Source organism: Echinops telfairi, unplaced genomic scaffold (assembly GCF_000313985.2).
Source record: "Echinops telfairi isolate 266 unplaced genomic scaffold, ASM31398v2 ScPeMD7_4;HRSCAF=17, whole genome shotgun sequence".
NCBI classification, from domain to species: Eukaryota; Metazoa; Chordata; class Mammalia; order Afrosoricida; family Tenrecidae; genus Echinops; species Echinops telfairi.
The window spans coordinates 11,377,480-11,400,428 of record NW_022103900.1 but is presented as its reverse complement, the minus strand read 5'-3'; the positions used below and the strand labels follow the sequence as shown (position 1 = coordinate 11,400,428).

The following is a 22,949-nucleotide window of genomic DNA, read 5'->3' as shown; positions in this document are numbered from 1 at the left end:
CAAAACTGAGGTAGACATGTACGTGGGAGCATTATAGCCCAGGAGACTTCAAAATGAGAAGCAAAATTGCACTGACAAGAGTGGTGTCAAAAGGAAAAAGAAAGTGAGGGGATGGAGAGGTTCCTTTAGGACATATATACGTGTATATATACATAATATACATACGTACACACACACACATATATGTATATATGCTGTTTTATGATCTGAGTTTTGGTTGCTATCCTCTGCATTCTATGAAGCAGTATGACGAGCCGATAGACTCGAGTAGGGGCTACATGACACCGTTCCCGGCGGTTTGAAGAGAGAACTTACAAACGACACCACCACCACCGTGCTCCGGTCAAAGACAGTCGTAGTTTTCAGACACTGTGACTCTTCAGGATCCTACAAAGGTCTTGTGGCTGGCTGTCCCAGACACTAACACACACACTAAGTAAGTAGCTTTCCAGTAACCAGTGTACCTTTTTAAGAACATTTCACTTAGTTATCAGGGAGCAGTGTACCCAGAACTCCTGCAGTTATTGATATCACAGAATTCTCCTGCTCTGGTTAATTCCCCACAATCAGTAAAAGAACCTTGTTTTAGTTTACTAGTTTTAATCTTTCCTCCCCCCCCCCCCTTTAACGTTAAATTGTTGGTATTCAGTTGTATCACACGTCAGTATTTTTCCGGATACATTCAAAGTAATTTTCCCTTGCTATTTTCCAATTGTTGAGGTAAACATACATCTTCATATAAAGGAACAATGAAGCTTAGCCTATTTCTCTCAGCAGTACAGAGTGCTTTCAACGCATTCCTTTGAGGTACTGTACAAATCACAATCGCTTTCCTGAGTTTTTGCAGACAAGAACATTAAAAGAAATGAACTGCAGAAATTAAGGTCCAGATTACCGTTACCCTGTTTTACCTGTTCTTAGCTGAATACTGCAGAACAGACAGGATTGAGGAATACTGTTGCTCTTAAAATGGCAAAAAATCTGGTTTTCTGTCGTCACACAACTGTTCATCTCTTTAGTCCAATAATGTTTGAAGTTAAAGCTCTTTATATTAGCACATGCCACCAAGGTAATTGTGAGGCAAACAAAAACATAAAGCACCACTCCAGGCACTTGACAGCAACTAAATCTCGAGAACAGCAGAATGGAATCAACACACGAGGCTCATGTCCTTCTCAAATCAACACACTTGCACCTTGCTCCTTGGTGAGTGTTGTCTAGCTGGAACCGAATTGAGCATCCACATCTGCTCTCTGTCTGGGGCTTTCAAATCAGAAGCTTTCCTGTGATGCGCTTTTCCTCCCAAGACTACCCTGACTCTAAAGATGGGGCGTCATTGTCGTCTTCCCCGGTGCCCTTTGCGATTGAAACACTACTGGAAAGGGGCTCTCTACCCTATGTAGCAGGTTTTTATGTGTGTGTGTGCCAACATTCATTACATTTTTTTGTAAAGAACTTATCACTGACTGCAACCAAACATTTTGTTCCATTCAACATACATATCGAGCTCTTTTTGAGATATGCTAGGCTGAATCTTGCAGAAAGCATTTTCAAAGTCTTGATATGTAACCGGCCTCAACGGACTGGGCATAATGGCTGAAAGGTCTGTGGCTGGCATGGCGTGGAGGGGGCCCACCGCTGCTTCCTGACACAAATGAGCCACATCCAGTCCAGAAAAGCCTTCCGTGCGCTGGACGAGCAGTGCAAACTCCTTGTCATTGAGACAGTAATTGTGCTGTGAGAGCAGTTGGACTATTATCTGGTGCCTCGCTGTGCTGTCAGGAAGTGGGATTAAAAGTCGCTTCATGAAGTACCTCCGAAGAGATTCGTCTATTTCTTCTGGTTTACTCGTGGCACAAATGACTACGATTTGGTCCTCAGCCGAAGTCAGTACACTGTCCAGCTGCATCAGAAACTCGGTTCTCATCCGACTGACTGGACTGTGCTCCTCGCTCACCTGTGAGGAGAGAAGCATATCAATGTCACTAACGAAAATCACCGAGGGCTGGCGACACCTGGCCACGAGGAAGGAGGCCTGGATGATTTTCTCGGCTTCGCCTAACCACTTGGCCACTAGCCCGGAACCAGCAATTTTGAAAAACGTGGCGCCCAGCTGACTAGCGATGCATCTGCCCAACAAAGTTTTGCCTGTTCCCCGAGGCCCAAAGAAAAGGATGCTCCGCGGTAAGGCCGTCAGCCCGCTGAATGCGTCTGACCTCAACACCGGCCATAAAACCTCCTCTTTAAGGACGGCCTTTATTAGGTCGAGGCCCGCAATGTCGCTCCAGTCCACGGGAGGTCCTGGCGTGATAATCTCATTGGTGACCAGGTCAATGAGGTGTGCGTCGGCATTTTTCAGTTGCTCGTCCACGGAGTGGCTGGATGAGGTAGCTGCACGGAGTCCCGGGCCTTGCATCGGGTGCGAGAGGAGCTGCCTGTGCTCGTCCCCATGGTCACTCATGACCGGCGACGTGTACTTTCCAAAGGACTCACTGGATCTCGACCCCAACGAATTCTTAGCAGTGCTGTAGGACGGGGGGGTCAGCGCCCGGCTGGACTGGCTGCTGAATTTCCTTTGCTGCTCAGAGGACATTAGCTGCTTCGTTGGCTTAAATGCTAAGGATGATGCTTCAGCACTTCTGTCAAAGCCATTCCCCCGATTTGTGTTTGAAATGCTGTTGTCGGGCATTCTGTACATAGGACTCTGTGTAGATCTCTGTTGGCCATAGCTGTAATTTCCATAAGTGGCGTCCATCTCTCCTTGCCCTGCCATATAGAAGGCTTTCCTTTTGAGAGAACTGGCTGAACTGTTGGTCAGGGCCGACGGTGCAATGGGCGTCAAACCGTGACCCTGGTAGGTGTAGCCAGGAACGGTGGTGGGGGGCAGAGGGGTGGGCGCGGGGATTCCTGAAGGCAGGTATGCTGACGGGGGCGGGGGTGCCCCTCCGGGGCTGTACCCAGGGCCCACCGCAGTCTGAGGCGGGTAGCTAGCAGAGGGGTAGCTGTACGTGGCGAGGTTCGTCGTCCCATTGTAGCCTGGGACCAGGGCTGGCGGCGGCGGGGGCGGCGGCGGGGGCTGCAGGAGCCCAGAGCTGTGCAGGGGCGAGGGGTGCGGGGACGGAAGTGCAGGTGCTGGCTGGCTGCTGTACGTTGAATGCAGGTACGAGCCGTTGTAGCCGGGGGCATATTCCTGAGAAGGGAGCCCCGCGTGGAGGCTCGGGCCAGTGTGGCTCCCGCAGGTGCTACTGGAATAGCTCGGTTCCGTCAGGCTGCTGGCCACCCCGGGCGAGCTCCCGATACTTGCAGAGACGTCTGCGGGCGGGAGGGCTGCCCCGACGCCAGCTTTGCTGGCGGTGATGACATCGGGGACACAGTTCATAGGATAAACGGCTTCGGAATTCAAGGAAGGCTGCCAGGGTTCACTTTCCGTCTTGCGACCGTTCATCAGGGCCGACGGGGCGTCGGAGTAGTTGCTCAGCACCGGCCGGTCCACGGGGCCTTCTAAGATGCCAGAATACTTCTCGGCATATTTCTTCAGCAGGTTGGATGCGGTCAGAGCAGAGATGTCGTCATTGGCCCAGGCATACTGGTAGGTGCGCTGCAGATGCCCTCTGTAGGCTTCGACTTTGTGCGCTGGAGACCGAGTGGTGGAGGTGATGTCAAAGTGCTGTTCTGGCCACTGGGCATGCTCCGGCGTCCACTGCATCTTCAAGCCTAAAGATTTTTTGGGGTGGGGGTGGGGGGGGAAACAGTTCGTTTACTTAGCTATTCATCCAAAGTATTAAAAGCTTTCCTCTCCCCACCCCCAAATTCTTTTGTTACCTATTATTTTCCATTAATGTTTATCCCCATGATAACCCATTTCCATAGTTTTTAATACTTGTTACCATCATTATACTCTTTAAAATGGATTACATTTCTGCCCAGTCTAAAAAGTAAATAGGATTTAAAGGAAAACTCTGGAGAAGATCCAAAATTCTTCTGCTTTTAAAATAATAAGCCAATCTGTTTCCATTAAAAGGAACTCATCAAATTATTTGCTAAATGCACACACACACACACACACACACACACATACAAATACACATTCCTGTCCAATTTTAATTTAATCACAGGCTCTTACAATAAAATATGCATACATTTAAAGCACCTAGCACATGACAATATTAACATGTATGATATCTAGCTATTCTGTCTCTACACATCATAGTTTCTGTTTTCTATTTTAACCAATATAAAAATGAGTCACAGCTGACAGATCACATCTAGGATACCTCTCTTATTTGGTACTGAACACCTAGTTAGCACAGTATAATGCTCCCTGTGCAGAACAATGTGACACAGACATAGCAGGTCATTCCATAATCCAACTCTCATCTAAAGTGGTCCACGACAGTTTCAAATCTGCTTCGTGGAGTGCAGCAAAGCAATCTCCCAGGCAGCGCTCCACCGCTTTCATCACACAAAGCCTACAACTCGGTATGAATTACAACGGGCTCCTTTCTGCCTCTCAGTTCTGTTGTTGAGTCTCTGGGAAAAAAAACAAAAAACAAGCATCACTTGTCTGTCGGTCTTCCTGAGTTTGCCTCCATTCTCTGATAATCCCCTTTCCCTTTACAGCCTCCAAAGTAGTAGGAGGAAGGAGACATTTTCTGTGTACGTGTGTGTGTGTGTGTGTGTGTATGTGGATATACACATAGACAAAGGAGCCTCAAAAAACTCAGGGGAAAATGAGATAGGAAGATAGTGGAATTTTTCCTTGAACTATATTTATACACACACATGCAGACATGAGGGAGCTTCAAAATCATGGAAAAATGGAATAGAATGAATGGAACCTTTCCATGAACTTTTTGAAGCCCTCTTGCATATGTATTATACATACACATATGCAATTATACATATGTGGGTATATGTAATTGTATGTAAAGGCGGTGGAAAGGAAGGGAAGGATATGGATGGAGGACTAATCTGTGCCCTAACTCCTTTCATTTTGACGGGAAGCAAAGCCTGGCATAAACTAAGAATGCTCGTAGCTAAGGAGAGGGTACGGTTAATTCTATCATCTGCTAGACTCTGAATCCACAAAACAAGAGCATTTTCTTGCTTTAAAGAAAATAACCTTCAGAATCTAAAACTCATTTGAATTTTAAAGGTTTAAATAAGGCCGCTTAGGAATGCTTTTATTTCAGAGATTAGGAAACTGAGGCCCAGGAGAAGACTGACAACTTGCGGCTGAGATCTCCTTCAGGGTGAGGGACAGACACATACTAGAACTCACTTCTCCTATTTCCCAGAACTGACTCATCCTACTCCAATATCTGCTGGGTTCAAACACTGCCTCTTCTGGTACAGCTAGACTAAGCAGGCCTCCTTAATCTCTTTTGTATTACCCACAGTGACTTTTACAAACTGTCTTGTGCCCGCTGGCACAGATTCCTTGGTAAGGAGGAGGCCCCGTCTAAATGAAGCATCTGGGTTCCCTTCTGAATCGCCAGTCTATTTTGACAGCTCCTGCTCCCTTCTCTTCTCTTCCCGGAAACCCTTTAGCTCTTCATTGCCTGCCTCTGGCTTCTGACATGGCCAGATTAGACGCACTGAGCTAAACTGAGCACAGCACACAGTTTGGTAACAGAATGGCATGTTGATTCCCTTCTGACTCCCTCTTCCTTGTTTGCAAAACCACTGCACCAGACACTGGAAGTTAATTAGCAGGATGATGCTGTGCTAATTGTGTTAATTTACAAGGTTTTAGTCAAAGAGAATCATGCCAGGGCTGGCACTGCTGTCATGCTTCCGACTTAATGATTAAGAAATACTGAAAACAAGGTGGGAAGGATTGCAGTAATTACACAATAAATGAATAAAGCAACAGGATTCATTTGCAAATATATTTTATTGCAGTTGTACTCATTTGCATTTGGATTTTTTAAAAAAGGAACCATGTAGATATTCATTTGCAAATCACTATCTCAGTTAGATTGTCTGAATACTATGCAGTATAACTTAATCAAGCTATATATATATATATATATGCATGCAAAATACTAGACTTTGCATATTTTGCATATACAATAGATTTCTGTTTTTTTCTCATAACCCAACCCCCTCCCCCCAAATCATCATGCTTCGATTGTTAAAATCCATCTTTAAAAAATAATCTCATCCATTTGTGCAGGGTGTCGTGAAATCCTGATGGAAGTTCAGTTGTATTTTTTCACTCAGAAAAACTTGGGTGAGTTCTAGGAAGAACTAAAATGACAGTCTTAATTGTCTCACTTTCCCAATCATTACTTTTGAAGGAGAGGAAAACACACCACAAAATGGGTGGAATGACTGAAACCACACTTAAAGGGGAAGAGATGCAATTTTAATGAAGCAGCATTTCAGGAATCATACTTTCATTAAATTCAACTGGAAATTATTAAGAGCAAATCACCAGGAACCAATCGCAAGTAATCAGTATCTAATTTTTTCTTGTGTCATGGGATTTACTTCAAGCCTTATAAAAATGAGAGAATATTAATGTGACTATAATGTAGAACTGTCTAAAAGACCTGCAAATTCATTAGCCCTGTAAATATTTCTAGGGAATTTCTATTAGGAATTTTTTTTCTTTAAAGATTATCAAAATACAGAGTTGGGAAAATTATACCACACATATGCTAAGAATAGGGATTTAATCAGGTTGACATAGCAGAGACATGTGAATAAATGTCTCAAAACAAGATCTCGGGAAATAATTTAGAAGTCACAAGTCATGGAATTTACCACAGTGTGTGCGCATGTGCACACACGCACACGCATGCACACACACACCCCTCCCTGTCCCCTACCCACAAGTAAAGACTTAATGTTCAGTAGCTGAGCAAAGCCACTGTTGGCATTAGATAGTAGACATAAATAAATGACATGATTTTTGAAAATTCCTTTAAGAAATAGAAAGTTGCTTTAAATTTACATAATTATATAAAAAAGGATTATCCTCCTCATTGGTTCTTGCCTTACAACTTTTTCTTGCAAATTAATCATCTATGAAAATGTGCAAAAGTGATTTTAATAAAGTAAAATCACTGTAAAAGACAAGAAAGTGCAGTTTAAATAAAACAAGTTAACCATTATCTCTGGGTATTTCTGCCTAGTTTAACTAGCAAACCTAATGAAATTGCATATGATTTTTCTATTTCATCTGAAATTAAGCAAAGATCGTATCCATCAAAAGTATTTATTTGGAACAATTACTGGAGACACCACTGCCTCGTTATTTTCAAGCTATTTTTGGATGTGCTTGCCAAGATAATTGAAAGTTTATTTATTGATGCATACTAAATAATAATAACCTTAGCATAGCTGCAAAAGGCAAGATTTAGCTTTGATTAAATAACCTTCAGGGAACAGAACTGTTCACATCCCCTGAAACACGAGCATTTATTCCAGGGCATTGAAATCATTAATGTCTTTTAAAAGCACAAGTTACTAGTTCGCCATAAGTTAGTTCTAACTATTATTATGTATTTGCCGAAGAAGCTAGTGTTCAGGAGATTGTCTCGGCCTTGGGAGCATTACGCGCCTTTTCTTCAATTCCTTGATTTTGACAGCAACTTAGAGTCATGGCAAGTTTGGATTTTGTTGTTGGTATTGTCCTGTTTATTGGGAGTCATCCTCCTGTTGTGAAATGTTTGGAAGAATACACAGAGCCAAATTCTTTGAATTATATTCAAACATTATGCTGCCTTTGATTATATTATTATCCGTGAATGAGAAGAAACACACATGTCACTTAACTTGGCCCCTACATAGTACGATAGGCTTTATAAACCGCTGTTATGTGGATTCACTTTGGAACACGAAGCGAAAACGTTCTGAAACAACACAATTTCAATATTATTAGAAACACGACTCCAGGACAATGATTCTCCTACTGCTGGAAAATATCTTAAATACGTGCCATAAGAAATTCAGAAGACAGCGGGAGGTAAGAACATTGTTCCTAAAGAGAACCGAGGAACGGTTGGCAAACATCATGACTACGTAGGAGAAGGAGCCCGACATTCTGGATGCCGCGGGCAGGTTTCATGAAGCATGGGTTTGCTTTCACATATGTAGTTGAATAGACAATTGCTTTCTAAGCTAATTTGACAGAAGTGTCACATGGGAATGACAGTTCCTGTACTAAAAGTTTGTGCATTTTGTTATTGTTCTGACTCTTATATGAAGAATATATACATATGTATGTAAACACACACGTACACACATACGTCTATATTGTCCGTAACATTTGACAGTTGGAGAGCATTTTCCATTTTCCCCATTACTGACCATTCAAAATGGGACAGTTACTGACTGCTTGGCTCCCACCATTTTGCTCTCTAGTTCGACTGGGTCCAGAATCAAACAACTGAAATTTGGCCACAGCCTCAACATGTTAAAGAAACTTACATAGGAAAATGAAGAGTCCCCAAACCACCTAGGGGGTGGGAAGAAATGGGCAGCGAAAGCCTAGGCCTCCAAGAATCAATTGTTAGCAACCATTCCTGGAAATACTCCTCTACGGCACTCACTACCCCCCTCGCAACCCCATCCCACACACAGGCTCTTGAACAGTTAATTCATCAGGTCTAAGAAAGCTGCTCTCTTCTGCAAGGTTCCCATAAAGTAATCCTAGCTGCCAGGACTCTACCTTCATTTGTAGGTTTTTTCAGACCTCCTTAGGGCAGGGACCCGAGGCAAACACCTGCAGGCACAATGGGCTCCCTTGCTCTAGGACAGCTGCATAGAACTCATACAGGCCTGAATGACAACATCACCTATTATATTCCTTTAGGCTATGAGACTGGAGTCTTTCATTATTATTGTTTTCTTAGTACTTGGGAAATTAATACACTATTTAGCAATGTTCTCTTTAGGAAACAATCACTACTGGGATAAACACAGCAAAGTAATTACAACAGGTTACAGCTCCCTCAGCCTAAATAACACAACGGATTCATCATCTCGTGCCTCTGAAATGGGAAAACGAACTCATATTGCATTCAGATGCCAGGTGAGTGTCCTAAATTCACTGGGGGAAAATCCGGCAAAGAAACTTCAGAGAAAGGAGGACTGCAGACCTCCAGGCACTAAAGACTGGCCCCATGCAATATTTGCTTCTCGTTATTCTTCAAGGGGAACGATGAACAAATGAAATGTTTGAGCAAATTAAGCAGCCTTTCCCTCTTGTCTACCTACCCTCATAAACCAAAGGCTACCACAGCAATTTCTAGAATGACTTGTACTGATCCATGGTCTGGAATGTTCCTCTGTCCACAGCTGATTAAATGAGCCTTAAAATATTACCTCAGCTCTAAGAGTAATTCTAAGTGAACAAATGAGAAGAGACACAAACATTACATACGTTCTTTAATCTATTTCGCTCAGTTGTCTTCAGTCTGCCCACATTAGATGTCCTTTATCAGTGGAAAATGATATCCTACTGTCTTCAAGGGGACTTCAACTCCTAATAATCTTATAGAGCAGAGTAGACATGCCCCAGGGTTTCCAGGGCTATAAATCCCTAAGGAAGCAGGCTGCCACATCTGTCTTCCATGGTGGAGAATTGGGGAGTTCGAACTGACAACCTTTTTGGTTGGCAGCAGAGCACTTTAATCACTGCACCACCAGGGCTCCTTGAGTATGGAAATACACACACATACACCACCATAGAGTTTATTTAGACTTATTGGGACCTTATTGGGAACAGAGGAAGTTTAGGGCTTCCCAAACTGTAAACCTTTACAGGAGCAGATTGTCTTAACTTTCTCCTATAGAGTGACTGGTGGATTTGAACTACTGGTCAAATGTTTATTCCACTATGTCACCAAGGCTCCTTTGAAAATGATCTACACAAACACACCAAACCTACTGCCACCAAGTCCATTTTGACTCACAGCAGCCTTAGGTAGGTTTTCCAAGCCTTTGTAAATATTTATTGGGGTAGATGGCTTCATCTTTCTCCCCAAAAGAGGCTGCTGGGTTTGAACCAATGACCTTGCAGCCAACAGTCCACTGCTCATACCATCAGCTGTATTTTGTCAACAAACTGAGTGTTCTCTGCTAAGAAATGTAATCAAAAGAAGCAGTTTGTTTACAAGGTAATAGAACCTTCCCAGCTTTCTTTCTTTTCCTAATTTCCCATTCTAGATGCTCTACAACCAGGCTCGTTGATCTTACAGATTAAGTAACATGTAAAATAACAGCCCAATCTGGGCAGCATCATGCTCAGCGTAGTGTCTGGTGGGGTTGATTACTCTTGTCTGGTATTCCAAGTACACTATTTTATTGGGAGTCATTGTTATATTGTTTGGATAGCAAAGGATTGAAGGAAACAGTTTTAAAAAACAAATCTAGAATTTTATTTGGGGAGTGAATATCCCAAGCTTGAGGATCAGACCACTGGTATAGCCAGACCATCACTTACTTGCTCTATCTTGGTTAAGTAACGTAAGCACATCTCACTCAGTTTGTTTTTCAGCTATAAAATGTAGACTGGGGGCAAGGAGGGTAAAATGACGAACTGATACCAAGGGCTCAAGTAGAAAGAAAATGTTTTGAAAATGATGATGACATATGTATATCAAGCACATTTGTACAAATATTCATACATCCATTTATAACAATCCATACATCAATTGTATCAAGCACATTTGTAGAAATATGTACAAATGATGTATGGATTGTTATAAGAGCTGTAAGAGCCCCCAATAAAACGATTTATTAAAAAACAAAAAAGTAGATTGTAATGACATCCTCTACCTTAAAACCAAACTCACTGCCAGGGAGTTGATTCTGATTTACTGTGCCCTGTGCCTTACAGGATTATTATTAAGATTGCCTACAATAACAATGTTCTTGAAATTACTTCCTTACTGTGAGCAACCACACACATATTTCTGGTTATTCTTTGGTTTTGAAAAAGCCTGAGAGCTGCATTTGGAACAGAACAAAACAGACTAGGCAGATTGACAAAAAAGTAAAATCACTCTCAGAATTTCTCAGTTTTCTTTCAAACTCACGACAGCTCCTGGAAAGGAATATTTCCTAGTGATAATGTTGGTTATAAAAAAGGGACCAGAATTGTTTCAGACAAAGCCAAACACAGAACATGATCTTTTTCATCAAAAAAGGTGTCGAAAACTAAACTGTGTTTTATTTATTTTAAGTGCAATGGTGACTCAACACTTTATTGCCCAAAATTAAGAAACACAGTACCTGCAGGTTTTGACCCTGCAACATTGATCTCAAACCCTGCAGTTTCAAAATAGGATAGTCTCATTTTATAAAAAATACTGTCAAATAAGTGTTCCCTTTAAATCACACTTTCACACCTCCAGACTTCAAATTATAATACATTTTACAACAAATTACTCTCTCCCCACTTCTCCCTTCCATTCCACCTTATTTACATAAAGGGATCCTTTTCTATAATCATGAAGACATTTCTGGCTAAGTGGTCCTAATTTCTTAAGAGAATTCAGATAGCTCACCCTCTAACATGGGGGACCTACAACTAGACAGCTTGAGGGTGGGAGCACTATTTAGACTGCAAACATGTTCTTTGGGGCCAACACCAGTTTAAAAGGCAGTCTACTTTTCCATTTATTTGTAAAATTCATCTATCCGTATTTCCCAATTTTCAAGGCAAGCTGAAAGACCTTATGCTACCAGAACTCATTCCTGACTAGCAATGGTTGGCAGAAATTGGGGCGCAGCAATCCCTTCTGAATACGGCTCACCTGTTCTGCACTATCCCTTGTGCCTCCAGCCCCTCTTCCTCCAGCAATGATTTTTACGGCACTGAGAAATGACAAGGAGTGACTCGATGGCAGTGGGAAGAAACAACGCCCACTAAGAACCACATCAGTAGCGGTAACAGTAGCAGTAGCACCAATCAGATCTCACAGACCTTTGGGAAAATGACATCACTCCGATGCTTCAAACTCCATTGATTTTACAGAAGTACATTTCCTTGAAAAATAACAAATATACCACTCTTAAACTTTACATTAAATATAGAGTCCCTTTAGAAGAAAAATCATGCTGAACATACTAATGTGCACATTCATGATCATTTTTTGGTTGATTCAGTGTCAGTTGTACAAAGCGTAAACAGATGAATGTTGATCTTTTAAAAACATTGGTCCCACATTCCTGTTGTTTCAGCGTTCCTTCTTCTCTTCTGATTCGTCAGTCTTCTACTTTCTGAAGGTCGATCTTCATGATTCCTGAATGCATCATCTCTATGATTTGTTATTAATAGAACACTGTTATCATTTATGCAACTAACAGCGATGTTAAAGCGTGAGCTTTAATACAACTTTGCGGGGCTTGCTTAACCTAATCCGCCATCATGCTTCTTATTTCTTACAGAGAGCCTTTGATTGGGTGGTATTGGGGTGAAAAGACAGATCTGGTTCTCTAAGGCATTATTTTGAGCATATGAAAATCCGATGTTCACTATTATAAACACCAGGACTTAGGCCAGGATGGCATATACCCCGCCCTTCAATTAAACCTGTGGGTAGCTTCTGATCTAAATTGGTTTCACTAAGATACATTACATTTTACTCACAGCAACAAAATGTTCACTCATCGGAATGGGACCAAATGTAAAGATGACTATTTTGCCAATCTTTCACACTGAGGATGGAACTTAGTATGCATGGGTCTGACCGATCATCATTTTTAATATGCAAGCCATATATAAGAAGATGGCTTGCATTTATGAGGATGAATGCATAAGCACTTTTGCAAAGCAATTATACTGATGAAAGAAATATCACTTTTAGTCCACTGAACTTATATTCAATATGTAACCAGGACAGGCAGCATATCACTTAAGGTAACATAGTATATCATGATCATAATTTAAATAAGTACTTGTGCATGTGTGTGTGGTAGGGTGGCAGCCCTAAAATTACCAACACTCGAGTCAGAGTAAAAGGGTGAATTGTGTGCATACAAAAGTCCACATGATCTACAATGCTATTTTAGATTTATGGATGTTTTAGGGGAAGGTGATTTATAAAAGTTTCAATGTTTATAATTATGTTTGAAAAAAATCTAATCACATGTTAAACCAGTGTCTAAAAGTCTGTGCATATCCGACTTTATTTACAGTAAAAAGATATACATGCAATGTAAGGTATATAAACCTCAATCTTAGTTTGTCGTGTCAGATGTCATTAGCTAGTGAAAGAGAAGTGTCGGAAGGTTGGAAGAGAAGACCGCTTTTCCCAAGTTCAATGTTAATTTGTTTATGCCGCCTCCCTGACTGATTTCAGACCCGTTAGCCTTAGTTCAACTAGAGCTCTGTAGTTCACCATGCCAGTTGTTCCTTTCTGGCCTTTCACGCCATCGTTCTCCTACACTTTTCAATCCATTAAGGCCATCTTCCCTCCCCCGCCCCCAGTTTTTTCTGACATACAAAGATCATCAGGACATACCGCATCAGCCCATTGGGACTGCCAGGACTAATGAATATGTATGTTCTGTGTCACAGCAGAGCACTCCCCTTGTTCTGCAGTATCAACCCTCTTATGTGTGTAAATAACAGGTGAGCTGTAGCGTGCAGGGATAAATGGGGTTACCACAACCTGAAAGCCCCATGCTCCATTCATACTATGCAGTCCATGTGATGGATTCCGACAGAGAAATCTAAATGCCAAAAGCAGTGTACGTTTTCTGGGCATTTTGACTCTTCATATTCAAAAGCGGCTCTGTAGAGATAACAAGGAGCCTCGCCCTAAAAGTCTGAGGGATTTCAATTGATTCTCCAGATGCTGTTTGCCGGATAAAATGTGGCTTCGTTTTTTAACAAACCCAAACCAGGCCTGGTACCACTCTGGAGTGAGGACATGGTTGATGTCGATTTGAGGTCACAATGCTAAATACTATGTAAACCATAGCAATATGGACATAGAGGTATTTGTGTGTGTTCCCTTTCCAGTATATAAAGGCAAAGATCTCTTCAGTTATATTTAAACCGAAAGATATTCACTCTTGCCCAACTAATCAAGCTGACAAGAGTCAATAAAGAAATTCAGCATCTTTCAAGCCCCAGAACCTTGTGTAAAATGAAATTTGCATTTACCCACTTCTCTGTGTTCCTTTAGAACCTTCCTCTGAAAAGGCAGTTTACATAAAACAAGATAGATAAATAAAGATGCTTCTTTAAGATTGAGGGCTTCCTCACATAATTAGACAAAGGTTTAAGTATGCTATTGATATAGGAGTCCGCGCATCTCCCACCCCTCTCCAGTAAGACAATGCTAAAGTGTGCAAAGCCCAGACAAAATTTGTTTAGGTTATTTATGCGTTTTTCTCTTTTTGGCAATTCGTGCATTAATTTTTAATGCAATAGCAAAATAGTATCTTGGACTTCGATAAAAATATTCTGTAGTCAGGTCTGGGTGACATAGTGCATTAATTCAGTGTCCTTCACTCCCGGGACCTGTGTATAATTTAGTTCAGCCTGAAGAAAATAACTTTGATCTGAAGGCAGTGGAAAAAGCTACATATGAAATGAGTTTTGTTAGGTTTAGTGTTGTTTCTTCCATATAAGACGGCATATGAAGATAAACTGTTTTGGAATGCAACCGATATGGTGCAGGATTAACAGCACAGGGTTCTTACTAACAGGAGTTTCCTCACCTCTACATTCTTCCCACCATACCCCCTTCTCCATCTGGTGAAATAAACCTGAGCGCCACCTCTAATGGGTTTATTCTCATTTCCAGATAAGAAGAACATTGCTAAAGTGCCATCAGTATGAGAACCCAGTTTTTGGCAGTGTTGGCTCTCCCACTTGCTCAAAGGAAATAATGAAACTGGAGCAGAAGAGAGGGTCGCAGCCTCCCAAAAGGAAAAGGCATTTTCCCTCTTGGATGGGGTGCTCAGAGTCTGATTCCATGGGAAAATGCCAACCAGAGGAGAGACTCCATGTCACGAGATGGTTTTTTTCTGACACATCTTGGTTGTCTTTTTTATGAAGCTACTTAACTACACCACTTCATCGATTGTTAGGACAAACTATACCACTTAGTGGAACTGAATAAAATGAATGATCCAGGCCTGTTACCCTCCCCAAATTCCACTGTCACCGTGTCAGTTTTGACTTCTAAGCTCACCTTCAGCTGGTGGTAGGGACTGCCCGCATTGCGGGGCGCATACAATGCTTACCCAACAGCACCCCCAGGCCTCCAGGTTTCTAATCACAAGCAGCACAGAATCCCCTTTATTTTGCTTACACTTCTCCAATGAAACCAACCCAGTTCTCTCAGGGTGAACACACAGTGTTGACTTCGTCTCTAGCATAGCAGTAACAATCAATGCTGCTCTCAATAGGGCTTTTGGTAGACTTTAATGGGTGCTCTAAATTTTCCTAAACATTTTGATTTCTTAGTGTTGATAACACTCTGTGTTTCAAACCTAACACTTAAGCTATATGTAGGTAACAGTGTTTGCTAGTATTTTTGTATATTTAGGGAATGGGAAAGTTTCTCTGTCCTCAGATAATTTTTTTTAAAGTAGGAAATCATTTGAGGGAAACGTATTTCTAAAGACGTTGGCTTTCATTACATATGATTAATAAATAATTATTCCTGGTAACCCTTCATATTGCATACTATCCTATTCACAGCACACAGTTCCTTAAACAACAACCAAGCCGAGAGGTATCCAGGGCTATGAACTTACAACTGGAAAGCTAAAGAGAAAAAAGCAAATCTAGGTGCTTATGAATGTGTGTATCTCTTTACTGGAGGTGAGAATATACAGAAAATATGGGAGTCACAGAAGAAAAGGAATTTAAAAATTCTCCTATTCTAAAAAGAATCCATGCTTATCTAGCCATATTACTAATTTTCTCATACTTTAAAGCATATTCCAAACCGTTACCATGCACTCATACTTTCGATCACACGTAAGGATCACACTGAAGGCTTTATCTAATTCACATTTATTCTTTGTAGCTTAAGCCAAGTTTTTTTTATTTCCATACATATAAAACTCAACATTTTATGTATTTTCTCCAAATGCACCACGAACACACACTTTCTGGACGTGTGCTTTTGTTTTCGGAGCATCTTGGTTTTACAGTCCTAACGTTTTTTTCCAAATGGAAACCTAGTAAACGTTTCATTACATACGGACACGTTTTCCCAATGAGTTGATTATAAATAAGAGAATATTGATTAGAATAATTTTGGATGAAAATGTTATAAAAGTCCCTGAAACACAAATAATTATTTTAAAATCTATACTTATTGGGTAAGAGAGTGCCATGTCTCGTTTGGCAATTTAGGATTATTAATGTGGTTTTTTTTTTTAACATAGTGAGTTATTTTAAAAAATAGAATATATAATTCCATGGAATTAATGATGAATCACAGATCTAAAAGTACATGCCTGCACACTGGAAGGGCATACCTAGAATTGGTTCTCTTTTAAGTAAATCTTTAAAAGCATCCAAATGCCTCAAAGAGTATTATAATTTCATTTAGATTTTATGTTCAGTCTTATTGGCCATTCTAGTGCTCGCTCACTTAAGTTAATTTGTAAAGATACTTCAGGTGCACATCTTTTATTATGCCCTCCTTTTTCGTGCTTCTATATCCAACCATTGTTTTCACATTCTACTTCGAAAATCATTTCATCCAGTTCAATGTCAAATGATGTTATACTTTACAACGAATCTATTCCAGAAAATATAGCATAAAATAGTGAACTGCATCCCTGGCCATAGCTCCCAGAAGCATTAAAATGTTGCAAGAGTGCCCAAATGACAGAAATGACAGCTTAATCACTTAAAGGCTTTTTACATTAACACCGTTTTTTTTTTCCTCTCCCTATTTGAGAAGTAATATTCAGGCATGATTTAATAGGAGGTTAGCTGTTAAATACAGCTAAACGATGTACTTTTTTTTTTCCTTTTTCCTTTTGGTAATACCAAAATCAAGTTTAGGATATAAGGAACATTCCCTTGCACTTTTTGAAATATTATTACGCATACAGGAAGCTTGGTTTCTTTAATTCATTCCCTCCCAATCTATGTATTAAGAAAAAGGTCTGATAATTAACATACACTGTGTGACAGTCTCCTCCAGTCTTGTGATTTTAAGCAGAAGCTTCACGGATAAAACATAATTGAAAGGGGAGCCTATTAATCTGGAGAATAACCTCCACAAACCAATAGAAATGCCTCATTTTAAGTCTCCACCTCATTTCGGGCTTTATATTTCTAAGGAAAAGGGGCCGGGGGAGGGAAAACAAGCCAAACAAAACAGCGAGAAAGGAAAGGTGACCTTATTTAGACATATTAGCCAAGGCAGCCTTTGCTGTTTTTAAGCAAGCAAATATGACGGTGACTCCACTCTGTCCATCCACTTTTCCAGTGTGTAAATTGGATGATGACTTGGACAATCCGCTCTTCATTAGTGAACGGTAGGAAGAAAATATAGAGGTGGCTTTTCCTTTTTAAAACTCTGCCGTAGCCAGATTCCAAAGCACCCAGGAAAGATATGCATATACATATTTCCTGCTCGACAAGCTGTCGTAATTGAAATGAAGTCTAATCAGACTCATTACTGTTTTCAGCAATTTGCACCACCAAAGATGCTTATTAGGTAACTGTGTTTAATAAACCACTCTTTAGAAAAATACCAGTAATGAGCTCTTAACAGCCAATCTTTACGTGAATGTAATGTGAAAAGTGTTCCTGGCACTGAATAGATTTTCACATTTAGTCGTGTCATAATTAAGCTCCGTGAATTGGTTGCTGTGATGTTAGATTTATTGCAATAATCTTTATCATTTTTTCCTGGTTTAAATATATTTGAGAATGCAGTATCTCCTATTAGAGTTGAATTATATTAATTCTACAGCTAATTTTAGGTTAGGCCCACAATGGTTAAAAGAGTTTTCTTCTGAAGATTTGTGAGCAAATAAACAAGGATTTAAAAATTGATAACTGATGCTACCTATCACGCTTTCTTCAGTGGCCTCACCTTACCTGGGGTGGGGGGGAGAAAAAGTCTTTCTGCCATCTGATTATATATGAAAAGTTATGCAAAGCTATAAATATTATGCTTATTAACAAGAAGAATGGAATTTTTATCACTAAGTTAAAGCAGAACCGAAGATGAATATTTGAGGCCTTTCATAATAGCAGATGTAAATAGCATTTTATTGTTTAATTAGATATTGTTTTTGAAGATAAAAATATCATTTTCCCTCTTGATATATGTACACTTCATTTTGTATCGCTATTCACTAAGTTTTTGGCAGTAAAGGGTAATATTGCAGACATTTATTATTTATATGCACAAAGGGTGGTCATGAGAGTTATTGATATGGGCCAAAAAAAAGAAAAAGAACACACCTCCAGCCCAGGAGTTATTTCCATTCAAAATAAAGTATCAATTTTGAATATAGGTGTCAGAATCTATCTATAACCAAAATCAAAACCAAAGTCATGAAATATATCTAGAGAGTGCATGAATACAGTATGTCTTGAGGCTTAACTATATGAATTATAATTACATCTAATTGAAAACTGCTTTTTGAGAACATCTAAGACATAGGAAGCTCTTGAACTTGTCATCACGAAATGTCTCTCAAATGATAAGGTTAGAAATATTTTTTCATTGAAAAATACAACCTCCCAAATGGCATAAGAGGATATAAAATGAGATTCAAGACATCCTTAAACAGGTCCATGAAGATAATCAATACATAAGAAAGTATGAAAAATGGCAGGACACCAAGGCTTTATACCAATCCATGATAAAATGCTAAGAAAAACGCTACTGTGGAATGATTCCTGCTTTCAATACATTTTCTATTTTTCGTAGCAGAGAGCTTTATCCTTGATTTCCACTTTCTGAACGAAGAGAGCTATGAGAACAGAGACTATCAAGTGAAGGGCTTACGTTCTCTGATACGTGTGGAGCACATTTCTTTGTATCTACCGTTCACCTCTGTTTGTCATATTGCAGTGGGTTGTGTATTGCTGTAATACCGGAAATCAAGCCACCTGGATTTCAAATATCCCCAAGGTCATCCATGGCAAAGAACTTGGCAGAGTTTGCACACGAAGGTAAACTTTATTTCAAGAGGAAGCATATACTCTAGAATCGACAGTATTGAAAAAGAACCCCAAGCTTCATTAAAGGCATTATTAAAAAAAAAAGGCTGAAAATCAATTGATATGTTCCAACAAACTGTTGACACGATATAAGCACCCACTGATCTACATCAATACATTTGGAAGACACCCGGCCAAGTGACTGGAAGAGAGCCTGATTTCTGCCCATTCCAAAGAAAGCTAACCCAACAGAAATCAGAAATACCAAAACTTGATTTTGGTATTACCAAAAGGAAAAAGGAAAAAAAAAGTACATCGTTTAGCTGTATTTAACAGCTAACCTCCTATTAAATCATGCCTGAATATTACTTCTCAAATAGGGAGAGAGAAAAAACCGGTGTTAATGTAAAAAGCCTTTTCTAACAATTTTCTAACAATATCATATACAAATGAAAATTTCTGATAATAACTTAAAAAATGATTGCAGTCCATTAATAAGGAACTGCCAGAAATTCAAACCAAATTCAGAAGAAAACATGGAAGGAAATATATTATTGTTGATGTCAGACGGACCTGTCTGAAAGAAGTGAATACCACAATGAGATTTATTTGTGTTTTATTGACTGTATAATGCTATGCAACTGTGTGGATCGTAATTAAGTATGGATACAATTGTAAAGAATGGGAATTCCAGACTACTTCATTGTTTTCATGCAGCACATAGGTCAATGTACTCATTTCAACAAAGCAAGGAGATAGTACATGATTTAAAATTATGGAAGTTGTGTATGGGGTTGTATCCTTTCACAACACTTAATCAAGCTATATGCTGGCCAATTGCCCGAGGAACTGGAGTGCATGAGACGAACATGCATTTCCAGGGCTGGAAGGCAACTCATAAACAATCTGAGATATTGAAGAGGATCCAGGACTTCAGCTTTCTATATGGATTATTCCTTAATATGAAGTAAACGAAAATGTTCTCAACTGGACAAATGTGGTAAATGGAAAAAAATATTGAAGGGATTTAATTTTTCTTGGACCCACAACCGACAATTATGGAAGCAGAAGCCAAAGAAATCAAACAAGTATTGCACTGGGTAAATCTGCCAATAAAAGAACTATTTAAAGCGTCAAAAAGCAAATGTGTCTTTTTGAGGACTACGGTTAACCTGAACCAGAACTTACAACTTTCAAATCACCTCATATGCATGCAAATTTGGTCAATGAAAAAAGGAAGACCAGAGAAGAGTTCATGCATGTGAATTATGACATTGATGACGCATACTGAGTATGTCATGGACCATCTGAAGAAAGAACGAATCTGTCTCGGAAGAAGTACAGCAGAATACTTCTCAGAACAAGCAGTGTGAGACTTCCTCTTGACTCCTTTGGAGACATTAGTTAGAGGTGGTTCCTGAAGAAAGACATTATATCGGGTAAAAGAGTGGGCAAGTCAAACAGCAAAGGAAGACCCTCCAAAGCTGGGTTGGCACAGCGGCAGACAATGGGTCTGACACACAGTCACCGACCATGAGTGCAGGCAGGGCTGCGTTGTGTTGGACGTGCGTCATTTTGAGTAGGAATGACTTGAGAGCGTCTAACAGCAACAATAGCAACGTCTCTGCATTACAAAACAGCGGGGAGAAAAATCACACTCGTTTACTGTGAATTCTTTTATGGCTTGGGATAAAATGTCTTTCTGTTTATTTATTTTTTTAACAGAATTAATATGCAGAACCACAAAAGAAAAATGTGTGTGAAATGACTAGAAAACATATATCCTTCATGTTCAAATGACTCCCAGCTAGGCAATCAAGACACATACTCAAACAAACAGTGGAAGGTCTCTTTCAATGCTTTTGGATTGCCTTATTATATCTATGATTGACTTATGAATAAGATCATTTTTAATGCAATAGAGAAGGTGTATTTTGTACAATTGATTTTATCACCAAAACTGAGAAGCTCTAAGATATCAATTAATAGCAATAATAGCAGTAATAATGATGACAAGAAATATAATTCTTTTGGTGAAGTTTCAAAATAACTTTCTATAATGATGAAACTTCATTTTAAATATAAATTTTAATCGGGAACTGAATATATAGTTAATAGATCTTCCACCCAGATCTAATGTCTGAGTTATAGAAGATTGGCAGAATTTTTATTGGTCTCCATTTCTAACTTGAGAAACACAAGCTCAAAAAGATGAATAAACATATAAATAAGCTATTAATAAAAAGTCACCAATATCAGGATCCAAGGTGGCTTAGTGGCATATATGTTTGGCTGCTAATCTCAAGGTCTGAAGTTCAAAACCACCAGTCATTCTCTGTAGAAAGACTAAGCTTTCTCCTCTGGCAAAGGGTTAAGCCTCATAAGCTCCTCGGGGAAGTTCTACCCTGTCCTGTAGGGCAGCTATCAGTTGGCATCTACTCAATGGCAGTGAGCTGGTTTGGTTTGACCCTCAAATTGATCCAACTCAGAGCAACCCAATATAGTTGCAGTGCTGTGCATCTTTATAGCAGCAGACAGCCCTTCTCTCCTGGGGAGACTGCTGGGTCTGAACTGATGAGCTTTTGATTGGAAGTCCAACACCTACCCTAGAATATTACCAGTACTCATTAGATCGTACTAAAGAACAAAAAACCACGTGAATATGTATTATCATGTAAAAACAATGATGGGGCAAATGGGCATTGCATAATGGGGAGACATATTAATCATGAAAGCCTTTCTGGACAAGAGCATTAAAACTTCAGTTTGGGGTCAAGCCATGTGTCTAAAGGGACAGAAAATCCACAAACTTAATTTTGAATATAATTTTCAAAGCCATGAGGGCTAATTCTTAAATTTTCAATGGCCCACAAAATCTAGCACCTGATTTACCAATCTTACCTCTTAACCACTTGCCACACTTCTGAAACACAAAATCTTAAAGCAAATAATAACTGCAGTGTAAAATCTTATAGCAAATAATAATAAATCTTTATGACTTTTCTTAGTTTTTTCTTCTCCCCCCAAATAACTTTTCCTTGATGGGTCTGGGTAAGAAGGTGGGAGAGGATACTGATGGTATCATATGATTCAGCCCTGAATGCTTGTCAGCCTGGGGATATACAGTTAGTCCTCTCAGGTGGGTGGGATATTACTACCAGCACGAGGGAGGAGCTGGGAGTCGGGTGTGTTCTTTGGACCCTGAGATCTCTCTGCTTTCAACTTCTTTGATCCAGGAAGCAGCTGTGACCCCAGAGGAGTGGCAGGGCAACAGCAGCGCCAGCAGCAGTGGCAGAATGAGGAGCCAGATGATGAGATGGAGCAGTGGACCTCCCAGCTGACAAGGCAAGTAAAACTACCATGGGGAAGGAGATTGGGTTATGCAATAGGGTGCCCAGGGGTACTTAATTGGGGGAGCTGGCTTTGCTGACCCAGGGAGCTGGAGTTGAGTGCCTTCAGGCTGAGACTTATGATCTAGTGGCATGTTCTTTGAATGTTCATTGGCAGCCCTATAAGAGCTTTGCAACATTGCCTGAGCAGGTCAGAGGCCAAGTCAAGTGTAGCTGAGGGCCAGAAAGAGAAGTGTCTATGAACATGATGGAGAAGAAACCAAACTGAACAACTGTATCCTGAGCATTCTTGAGCGGAATTTTAACCCCTTAACTTCCCTAATAGACTCCATAAATTAGAGCATTGAGTGTGAGTTCTGTGTTGCCATGGAAATAAATTATAGAATCAATCTGAGAAGCATGGGAGATAGTTGGAGGGTGGATACATGTCTGACCTCTGCCTTGTAGCCATCAGTCTCAGGAGCCAGAGGAGGTCAGAC

At 40.2% G+C, this 22,949-nt stretch overlaps 1 protein-coding gene across 1 annotated transcript in view; it reads right to left on the bottom strand.

The window, feature by feature from the left end:
• Nucleotides 1-623: 623 nt before the first annotated feature.
• Nucleotides 624-22,949, bottom strand: part of FIGN (fidgetin, microtubule severing factor) — a 132,589-nt gene continuing 110,263 nt past the window's right edge. The window contains exon 3 of the mRNA XM_004703785.3: nucleotides 624-3,714. Within this exon, the coding sequence (XP_004703842.1) occupies nucleotides 1,460-3,714 (2,255 nt within the window). The 3' untranslated portion in view covers nucleotides 624-1,459. The remainder of the gene's footprint in view (nucleotides 3,715-22,949) is intronic.